This window comes from Urtica dioica, chromosome 3 (genome assembly GCF_054948205.1).
Source record: "Urtica dioica subsp. dioica isolate 48M chromosome 3, U.dioica_male_clone48M_v1_H2, whole genome shotgun sequence".
In the NCBI taxonomy this organism is placed as follows: domain Eukaryota; kingdom Viridiplantae; phylum Streptophyta; class Magnoliopsida; order Rosales; family Urticaceae; genus Urtica; species Urtica dioica.
In genome coordinates this window covers 35,875,359-35,886,756 of record NC_142758.1, presented here as the reverse complement: position 1 = coordinate 35,886,756, position 11,398 = coordinate 35,875,359, and the positions used below count along the sequence as shown (strand labels likewise).

Sequence of the window (11,398 nt, the reverse complement as noted above, 5' to 3'; positions counted from 1 at the left end):
CGTGAATGTACACTAAATACATCACATTATCCTTTTGATCGGAATTTCACAAATACTTAGTATTAAGAGATATTCTCGAGCGTTTAGGTTATCCCTAAGTCGGTGGGGGACTTGACGCTGAGGTGAGTTTTTATTTATTTATTTATTTTTTTTTTTACCTCAGCGTGGTCCAAAGCTTGCGTGTAGTTCGAGGAGCTCAAATCTATTCGTCCCTTATGCCTAATCAAAATGGGGAATGATCTTAATTGTTCAGGGAATACATCGTGGACAGCCTTAGGAATCAAAATATTTCTATCTAAAATAAAGACCCTAAACATGTCTCAATTGTTCCATGAACCTTCATAACTGAATACCTATTAGGAACCAATGAAAAGCAGGTTTCTGCAAAATATTATAGTATCCTGGAAATTTTTAGGATCGTGATAAACGCCGGATTAGCAAATATTTCCATTTTCTTATTGAACAAAATCTGGTTAAAGTTATTGAAATTTAATCAATGGTTATTGAAATAAGGTCAACAACTATTGAAATCTGATTATCTGGGTTATTGAAATCTGGTTAACTGTTATTGAAAACGGTTATTTATAAAAATTAGAAAGCTCAGCAGCTAATATTGAAAAAAAGTTACGAAAAAACGGTTACTTTCGACTATTTTCACATAAGAACGAAAAATGTAGTAAGTGTGGCTCTGTTTGGGGGGATTGGGCCTTCCTCAGAGTTGCAAGATTTTGTGTTTTTTTTTTTTCTACAATATAATTTAAATAATAATAATAAAATAATTACTTCAAAATCGCACTCACACTTTGAATAGAACACTTGAACATGAAATGTAATTAATCTACGTCTGCATATAAATAGATAGGAAATCGTTGTATACTTGAGGTGCAGAGATATTCAGTTCAGATCGTATGTCAACAACCTAAAATTTATTTGGATTTTTTTTAGAGGAACTTTTATAACGCTTCTAATGTTACTTGCGATCAAATGAATCCAGAACAAACACACACAAACATAATGTGAAGTTACAAATTCAAAGAACTGCTTCGCTTTAGTATCTGGAAGAGCCATAAATGATTTTAGATTAATTTTACGTAAAACGAAAATCCCGACCACATACGTGAAGATGCTTGATACCCTAGCCCAATTACTTGCGATCAAATGAATCCAGAACAAACACACACAAACATAATGTGAAGTTACAAATTCAAAGAACTGCTTCGCTTTAGTATCTGGAAGAGCCATAAATGATTTTAGAATAATTTTACGTAAAACGAAAATCCTGACCACATACGTGAAGATGCTTGATACCCTAGCCCAATTACTAAAGAATAGATGGATCATTTCGATTCAATTATGGGGAGACTGATAAAACTCAAGAGGGTTTCCGTAAAGAGAATGGGGTAATTTTATAAGAATTTGTAAACTAAGTTTAATATTTTTTGGGCATTAATAAGCTCCGTAGATGACTGACGGTGAAGACCTTAATAAGCTCCGTCGATCATGGAATTTTCAATTAATATTCTTTCGATCGCAGACATCGGAGGATTAATCTTCACCGGACCCTTGTTCTCGGCACAATGCCTCCTCTTGAGGGGCGGAGCTACCTCATAACTTTTAGAAATTGTAATTTTTACCCTAAATTTTTTAGTCTTTTTTTTATATTTTTTGCCCAAATTGGCCCCCCTGATTTTTTTTTTTTCCAAATTGGCCCCCTGACTTGAATTTTTGGCTCCACTACTGCTTCTCAACGGGCCGACTTTCGTTTTTTCCTCTTCTTGGCACCTTCCTTCTGCAGTGTAAACCGTGGCTCTGAGCTGATGGGGAGGAGGATCTCAAAGTCTTGACTTGCCCGTTTAGAGGAGGTACGCTCTTTGGAGAGAAGAACGAGCGCTTTACCGATATGATCAAGCTTCTCTAAGATCAAGTCCTATAAAATGATTTTTAACACAATAAGGTTATAACAAATTAAGATATTGTAGTTGCTGATTAATCAAAATGAAACAATAATTACCTGTTTCTCCTCCACCTTCTTCAACCTCTCCTCAACTGAACAAAGCCTCACATCAAAAGAAGACGGTGCACTTGTAGCCGAGCCGGGTATGGACAAATTGTTGATAGGCGGGTTAGAAGCTAGAGAAGAAGCATTACCATCAGCTCTAGCCGGATATAGAGCAACCGTACCACCATTGTTCGTAGGCATGTTTGAAATTGCCCGAGCATCGGACTCTAGGTTGACCTCTGCATTTTCCTCCACTTGTATAATTTCCAAGCCAACATATAGAGGTCTCTTCGCAGCTTTCGCCGTTTCACAATGGAAAGCAACTTCCGTGGGACGGGGCTTCAGCAACGCAAGAGCGGTATACTGTAAAATAATAATAATAATAATTAGCTAACTAAGCCACCAAAATAGAGGAAGTGCTAGTTAGCCAACGTTTCGTAATTTTTTGGTAAATAGCCACCAACAATTATTTACACCGCTAAAAATATGTAAATACCCGGCAATTATTCAAATTTAAGGTGGGAAGTTTCGATGGGTATTTACCTATTTTCAACGATGTAAATAATTGTTGGTGGCTATTTAAAAAACAACAACAAACGTTGGTTGTTTGACAATTTTCAATGTTTCATATCGCTACATATCCACTGGACCCAAAAACTAAAAGAAAAAAAAAAAGCAAGGTTAGCAACTAAATACTTATATTAAAAGGATACGAAAAAAAATAAAAAATTTACCTTTTCTCTACTCAAAAGTCTCTTCACTTCGCCCGTACGAGGGACTCTCGCACTCGTCCAGCTATGCATACGAGGAAACTGTGGGCCTATAGTAACAGCAAAGTTCAATGCTATGTCTGCGATGGCCTCGTACGCCCAGTACTGGAGTGCATGCGCACAACCAAGCACGGTATACGAGGCATTCTTTTTGGATTCGGCTCCGAGCTTCTGCATATTCAGTGATAAGCCCGCAAAAGTTGCCTCCCAGGTAAGCTGGCCCCACGGCATCATGTAGAAGAAATCAAGGTCGTCGACGAGCCGTAGATACTTTGGTGTAACGACTTTCGTCGGCGTGTTACCGAAGAAGTATCCCTCCAAGAGGATGATAAGCCCAATCTTCAGCGAGTCGTCGACCTTGTTAGGATCTTCGTCGGTAAAACACTGAAAGATGCTGATTAGATGGCCGAGATTCACTGAATCCGAGCCGTTCAGGTACACATCCCTGAGACGCGAGCTAAGGGCATGCGATTCCACGGCTTTCAAAGACGGTCCGCGACTCATAGCCAATCCTGTTATCAGGCTATACTCCAACCGTCCAAATCTGCCGATAGGTATGAATGCATGAATCTAAATCTGAACTTTACAAAAAATATATATATATATATATATATATATATATATATATCACAACCAAAAAGCTTTTGAAAGATGTGGAAAGCTAACCTGCACGCTTTTTGTCCGAGGCCAAAGTGGATCTCGTCCTTGTTTTCTGTGACAATCTTTCGCAAAAGTAGCTCATGAATGATTGCTCCCGAGAACTGCAATGGTCGATCGGAGCCGTTAAAAAAATGTCGAAATGGTGAATTCTCTACCCTGTTAAGGATGCCGAGATCTCCAAATTTTCTCTTAACCAATGCCAAAATCCCACAGCCTCTGTACGTTACTTGAGCCGGAAAGTGCTCGTCCACCGGTAGGAGGTATGTGTACATCTGCAAAAATATTAAAAAAATAAACAAATTAATGAAATTCATTATAATATCCGCAACAATGTCTACAGCCTTTCTGATACTGAATCTGGCAGTACTTTACGGTCACAACGGGGCTTTCTTATCAAAAGCTTCTGGTTTTCACGAATTCATAACCCTAAACTCTTCTACTTCATCATCAAATCCAAATTATTCATATCAAACCACTCTAATCATGTTTAAATCCTTAAAAACAACAATAATAACTAAAATCTATGAAAACTAACAAAAACAAATTGGTTGGGATTTGAATCTAACCTTCGTATTTTTTGGGGGAAAAAATTTGAGCTTGGCGACTGGTTTATTTTGGAGAGGACGCAGGCTAAGACGGTGCTGCGATAGCCTTGTGATGGTGCTGAGGCTCTTCTACTTTTGACCAGCGGTGGTCAGCACCGTCAGCTTCGACGGCCAGCGGTGGTCAGCACCGTCAGCTTCGACGGCTTCACTGGCTGCAGTGCTCTTTAATTTGAACTTGAAAGGCAAATCAAGATAGAGAAAAATGACTGTTTTAGTTTTTGGAAAAAACAACGGCTTATTTTGATGTTTGCCAAAACTGTTTTTACAAAAAACTTCAAAAACGATTTTAGATTTTGTACATAAGACGGAAAAGTTAAGATTCTTAGTTTTTGGAAAAAGTGTTTTTAAGTTTGTTATACAAATTACCGTAATATCCTCGTACGAAGTGTTTTTTAATCATCTGTATAATATATTAAATTATATCTCCTTTCATAAATTGTAAGAATTTTTGTACCATAATACATAATTTTTCTCTCTGCTTTAACTTTATTTTTTGTCTAAGAGTGAAATTTGTTTAAAAATGATTTGTGCATTTTATTGGAATGTCGTTGACTGTTGGAGTCCAATAGCAATTTATCTTATTACGTTATCTTTTTTTCTCTTTGATTTTTTTTAGAAAAAAAAATATTATTCATATATATGCATATAAATAAACATATTAATAATTTTTATTTAATTTTTAAAAATATGTTTATTTTAGTCTTTTTACTATAATATATATTTATTTTACTCAACGCTAAATTACTTGAAAAGAGTTTTTGACTTTTCAAGAAGTGAAAATAGGAAATAAAACTGGAAAATGTGTTTAGAAGGTGTTTTTGGAAAAAAAAAATTTAAAAAATATTGAAGTTGTTTTGTAAAAGAGTAAAGAAAACTGAAAACAAATAAAATGTGTTTTTGGAAAAAAAAATTCTTCTCTTCTCTCCTCCTTCTCTTCATCTTCCCTTTTCATTTTTTCAAAAAAAAAAAATGAAAACTATACCAAACACTTTTTTCAGTTTTTTCAATTTCTCAAAAACAAAAATGAAAACTGTACCAAACAGCTTTTTGAAAACAACTACAAAATAATTTTTCAGTACAACTACAAAAATTAGAAAATAGAAAACAAAAATTTTTTGAGTTAACTACCAAACAACTCTTTGTTATCAGCAACAATTGTTTTATAAACAGTTTACCAAACACCTATCAGTTTAAAAAAAAAACAGTTTTTTTCAAAAACGGAATCTAAAAGCACTTTTTTTAAAAAGAAATCTATGTCAAACATGACTAATAACAATTTTTATTGTCTCAAGGGACATTTTTCTCCAAAACGCGAAAGAAACACCTACTTTTGTCTTCTCAAAGCAAAGTCAAAAAGATATTTTTGTTTTTTTTTTTTTGCACGTATTATTATCAAATTTCTCAATAAAAATTAACATACATGGTATATGATATACACATGAAATGATTATAATTCAGTATGAAACAGATATAGACAGTACTTCATTACAGCGCGCTCATATACGTGGCATTTCCCGAGAATTAATTATATATACAAATTCGTTTCAACGCCCAGACACTCTTCAATAAAAAAAAATTCAGCACCTATTTGTTCTCTTCTCTCTCTTCATCTTCTTTAAACTCTCTATTTAGCCTATGCTGTTAGCTTTTACTTCTGATTTTTGTTCAGTTTCTTTCGAAAACGTGTTTCAAGGCTTATGATTATATAGCAAAGATAAACTTCTAATGAACTGAAATGGAAACGAAAACGAAACCAAGCATATGGTATCTTGTCTAGGTGTGAATGTCATTGGTAACACAGTATCAATATCATGTCTCCAGTTTCATTTCAGGATAGAATATGGTGTGTCCAATCCAGAGAGAGAGCTTTAGGAGGGTCCGGCCAAAATTTAGTTGTTGCTGCTGCTAAGAAAAGAAAGCCCGAGGACGACAGTTCTGACTCATAGAGAGAGTTTGGAAAGTGTCGGGTTAATGATTCTGGCAACGAAGCCAAGAATTCCCTATGAAGAACCCGCAAGAAAAGTTCTCTTTGCTCGACCGCAGCTCTTTTGTAAACAAGATTATGGTCTAGTTTTTGTTTTTGTTTTTTTTTGTTTTTTTTTTTTTTGTTTTTTTTTTTAATGTTGAATAGTTAGGCAAGTGAAATAGGCATGGCGATTAAGATCACCGAAACTGAGGAATTGACGGCAGTGAGAACGAAACTTAGTGAGATTGACGACTAAATCCACGAGAGACGAGCCATCAGGTAAAAACCCACAAAATACGACAGTGTAAAAGACAACATTGTTCGCGATTTTCGCTGTCAATTTCGACATTATACCATCCAAACACTATCGAAAACCATTGGAATAAACTGAACTAGATACGAATCGAAAATGACTTGAATCCATATAATAAAATCGTATTATCGAAAGCACATTAAAATTGTTTTCATATATATAGTTTTTTTTCTTCCCAAAATAACATCGAAAACCGTAACAAAAAATTAAAATAAAAAATAACTCTAAATATTTGAAGTGAAGAAACTTACTTACCTTGACGCGGTGGTGGGTTTCGAATTCGCATCTATTGATTTCCAGCGGACTTTGAACCTGACTCCCGATCAAATGAATCCTCAACTAACACATACAAACAAGATAGGAAAAGTTAAAAAAAAAAATAAATAAATAAATAAATTTGAAAGAACTGAAGTTTTCAAATGGAAAAAAGAGAAATGGATACTTTTAATTTAGTTTTGCATAAAACCAAAATACTCAACACGGACGTAAATATAGCTGAAGAATCGACAGTCACGAGGATACAGAGAGGAATTCGGTTTGATTTGACGAATGTAGAGACTGAGAGTACCGAAGAACAAGAGAGGTGCCGGGAAAGAGGTGATAATAAAGGCGGTTATCCAATCAATTCCGAGCTACGTTATGCAGTGCTTCAAACTCCCCGCGAAGATCATCAAGGAGCTTCATGGTATGGCCTCTTACTTTTGGTGGGGTAGTTGTGAGGAAAAGCGGAAAGTTCATTGGGGGAAATGGGATAAATTATGTGTCCGGAAGAGCTTGGGAGGCATGAGATTCCGAAACCTCGAGTGGTTCAACCGCGCTCTCTTGGCGAAGAGTGTGTGGCGGATTATTCGGGAGCCGGGCTCTCTCGCGTCGAGGGTCCTTCAAGCTTGCTACATTCCACAGTCCTCTATTCTCTCGGCAACGGCGACGTCTTACGCCTCTAGCCTCTGGAAGAGCCTTCTTTGGGGCCGGGAGGTTATTTTCCGGGGATCGCGGTGGAGGATTGGCGATGGTGTGTCCGTGGATGCTCGGAGGGACAGGTGGATTCCACGGCCGGGTGATTTTATGGTCCGTTTCGATTCGAGAATTCCAATGGGTACACGAGTGGCTGATCTCAGGAACCCAGATGGTAGTTGGAATATTCCCCTCCTCAGGGAGTGGTGCCCGGAGGATGATGTGTCTACGATCCTGAAGATTCCGGATGGTTTGCGTGGCGAACCGGATGTTTTGTGCTGGCATTTCACCGAAAATGGGGAGTACTCGGTGAAGTCAGGATACCATTTGCTTGCGGAGACGACCGGGAAGGCTAGTTCCTCGACACCGGACGCTACGGAGAAGTGGTGGAGTAGTCTATGGCGGATTCAGGTCCCACCGAAAATAAAGGGTGTTCCTTTGGAGAGTAGCGAAAAACTGGCTGCCTACGTACGACACCCTCCGTAGACGTGGTATTCAAGTGGAGGCGCTCTGCCCAAGATGCCGGGCCGGTCCGGAGGATATCTTCCACGCTCTATGGAGATGTAAGGCTATTGTTGTTGGCCCGTCTAGGGCCAACGGGAACAAGGGCATCTCTTCGACCCACATGGCTAGTACGAGGTCTTGGGCGGCGAAACCCTGACTCAACCAGGAGCCAGCCCAAACCAATGGCCAAGTCAAAGCCCAGCCATGGGCCGAGTCAATGGCTCACTCGGCCATTGGCTGGGTCAAATGGCTCACTCGGCCATTGGACAGTTCACTCGGCCAATGGCCGAGTGAACCCTTCAGCCACCAAGGCAGTTCACTCGGCCATTGGCCGAGTGAACCTTCCAGCAGTTCACTCGGCCAATGGCCGAGTGAACCCTCCAGCCGCCAAGGCAGTTCACTCGGCCATTGGCCGAGTGAACCTTCCAGCAGTTCACTCGGCCAATGGCCGAATGAACCATCCAGCTGCCCCTGCAGTTCACTCGGCCAATGGCCGAGTGAACCTTCCAGCAGTTCACTCGGCCAATGGCCGAGTGAACCTCCCAGCTGCCCCTGCAGTTTACTCGGCCATTGGCCGAGTGAACCTCCCTGCAGTTCACTCGGCCATTGGCCGAGTGAACCTTCCAGCAGTTCACTCGGCCAATGGCCGAGTGAACCTTCCAGCCGCCCCTGCAGTTCACTCGGCCATTGACCGAGTGAACCTTCCAGCAGTTCACTCGGCCAATGGCCGAGTGAACCTCAGCCGGCCCAAGCTTTTCACTCGGCCAATGGCCGAGTGAACCTCACCACCATGTTCACTCGGACATTGGCCGACCCAGCCACTCAATGGCCGAACCAAGCAAGTTCACTCGGCCAAGGGGGCTCCCAACCACCCCTTGGCTGCCTATAAATACAAGGGTCCATCCCTTGACCCAGGTAACCCATTCTTGAGCACTGAAACGCTGCCGAACTCGTACCTCGCTCGTTTCTCTCAAGCTTTGGCCTCTAAACACCCCTAAAACCTCTATACTCCACCTCAATCACACTAATGTTGAGCGTCGGAGAGGTAAACAGGGGCACCCCCCCTGTTTCCCCTTTGTAGTTCACGTGTTCTCTACTCCTTTTCAGGTACTCTGACGAACTCGAGGGACATCCACAGCTAAGGGACGACTTGGGATACCAAGTCCGACACGCTCGAGTCAAGACGAGACCACTTGGTCCGGCCTTGGGTCTAACCGTCTTTGGCTCCTAAATAGTTGTCCGAAAAACAGCGACAACAGCTATCTCCCCTCTCTGGAAGGCCACAGGATGGTGGCGGACGATTAAAGAAGTGTGCTGTGGTGACGTGATCGGATTCCTGGGAGAAATTCAGAAGGCCCTGACCATCGAGAACTTCGAAGTATTTGTTGTTCTTACATGGAGCGCCTGGAATACTAGAAACGATCTGATACACTCAGGCAAAAGTCGGGGTTTGATGAACCTTATCAACTGGTCCACTCAATTCCTCGACGACCACCGCCAAGCCTCCCTCTCAAGCCGGAGACCGAGGTCTAAGTCTGCTACGAAGGTTCGCTGGCCTCCTCCCCCCATAGGCACGGTAGCGCTCTCTGTTGATGCGGCGGTGGCGAGCGCGGAGATGAAGTGTGGAGTTGGTGGACTCCTCTGTTCCTACAGCGGCCAGGTCAGCGCCGCTTTCTCCTTTCCCTGTACCAGGCCTTATGGTCCTCTGATGGCGGAGCTCCACGCCATTGTGAGCGGGCTTCGGGTTGCACAAGAGCTCGGAATTGATGACGTTCTAGTCCAGTCAGACTGTGCGGGGGCGGTGGCGCTGATCTAAGGTGATTGCAGAAGGGCCACGGAAGCGGATTTATTGGCTCAGATGGTGCGTAACCAAGCTGCGACCTTCACTAAGTGTAATTTCATGTTTATTTCGAGATCCTGTAATGTACCTGCCCATTGTTTGGCTAAGAAAGCTCTCAGCTTGAACTCTGATGTGTTTTGGGAATCCAGTTTCCCGGCGGATTGTATTTCCTTGGTTTTGGCAGATCTGCCTTAATGAAGTTCCTGGGCTCTTTCCCAGTTTTATCAAAATATATATATATATATATATATATATATATATATATATATATATATATATATATATGTCTTTCAAGTATATACCAATTAGTGGGTACAAAATAAATAGAGGCCCTATGGTATATATTTTTCTCAGATTTCTCCTAACATATGACTAACAATTTTTTTGTTTAGGGAATATACTAACAATTTATAATACAAAATTTCACAAACTATACATGCTAAAGCTTAGATGATTTACAAAATCTACACCATAATGTCGTAATCTTATAAGGGCAATTCTCTCATTAACTCAATAGTCCAACCAATTTTTATAAAATAGTCAAAGTTTCATTTTATTAAAAAAATAAATTATCAGGTCGAAGTTAATTAATTAATTGGTTACGTTAATTTAATTTAGTTCAAAAATAGCCCATCAGACTATAATAAATTAAATTAACCTAATCAATTAAGTAACTTCGATCTGATTAACTAGTTTCTTAATAAAATGAAACTTTGGCTAAAATATTTTTAAAAAATTAAAAATTAGCTAGTTGCAACAAATTTTTCATCTTATAATTACATACAAATAGACAAATATACATTTTAATCTTCAATATTTTATTTACTTCAATTTTTACTCTCAGTCAAGTTGTCTCTCTTTTACTTTCAAAATTCAATAATCAAATGCGAAATCATTTTTTAAATTAGAAACTAAATCTATAAGGTAAGAAAATACGATATTAGAACATATTGAGACTTTCACTTTTTAGTTCAAAATAAAAAAGTGAATTAGAATAGTTTTGATGTTGAACTTCGTCCTTCGTTAATAACGTATTAGGACAAGCTCAGCACTGATCAAGCACGGCCCAAAACCGCAAAGTTTGCCCAATAAAACAAATCGTCGACCTTACTGTTAGGAGTATTTCTCACTGAAGATAATAAAATAAACATGAGTGATTACTGAATTCGATAAGAAGTTTACTTTATTAGCACTAATGATTAGTGGGTTGTTTTCTAAAGAGAACCAGTGACAACTATCATCCATATCCTCCATATTAAACTGAATTACATGTTGGGCATCTAAGTTCAGGTGGTGAGCTAAAATGTGATCGATGATTGATACATGTCTGGGTAATTATATCTATGTTGTCAATGGTGCCCGCAAGAAGAGTAGTAGTGTATATTTATGTACATTTGATGTAATATTTTCTTACGAAGACTCTTGTTTGTAACAACTTATTTATTAATAAAAGTTGAAACGTTCATTCATTCTTGCTTGTCTGTTTGAAGCTTTATGATAATTTATAGTCTATAGTCCTTAAACAAACCTAACAACATATGAAGACAAAATGTAGATTTGCATGAACAAACTCTTCATGGTTTGCTTAAAACTTCACATTCACAATCTAAGGATCAAAGGACTATTGATCTCAATACGATTGTTAGGAGAACCTATGATGTCTGGTTATGAGAAATTGAGAGTTGGAGACTCTATAGTTCTTCTAGGTATCTTCTGAAGGTACTAAATTGACAAGTGCAGTTCTAGAGACAGAATAAGAACAAACCATTTAACCTCTTATGTCTCAA

General features: G+C 39.1%; 1 protein-coding gene across 1 annotated transcript; it reads right to left on the bottom strand.

The window, feature by feature from the left end:
• Positions 1 to 1,387: 1,387 nt before the first annotated feature.
• On the bottom strand, positions 1,388 to 4,241 carry LOC149402657 (uncharacterized). The gene is made up of 5 exons (XM_089610094.1): positions 3,996 to 4,241; positions 3,436 to 3,701; positions 2,734 to 3,313; positions 2,012 to 2,362; positions 1,388 to 1,927 (listed from the first exon to the last, which is right to left on the bottom strand). Exons 2-5 carry the CDS (start codon positions 3,699 to 3,701, stop codon positions 1,745 to 1,747), a joined length of 1,380 nt encoding a protein of 459 aa, XP_089466220.1. The 5' UTR covers positions 3,996 to 4,241; the 3' UTR covers positions 1,388 to 1,744.
• Between the last annotated feature and the right edge of the window lie 7,157 nt (positions 4,242 to 11,398).

Bases quoted from the DNA above. Each gene is read 5' to 3' on its own strand.
- LOC149402657 (XM_089610094.1), bottom strand. From the start codon at position 3,701: ATGTACACATACCTCCTACCGGTGGACGAGCACTTTCCGGCTCAAGTA. The intron at 2,363-2,733 runs GTAAATTTTTTA...ATTATTTTACAG, and splicing joins GACTTTTGAGTAGAGAAAAG to TATACCGCTCTTGCGTTGCT. The intron at 1,928-2,011 runs GTAATTATTGTT...ATCATTTTATAG, and splicing joins AGAAGGTGGAGGAGAAACAG to GACTTGATCTTAGAGAAGCT.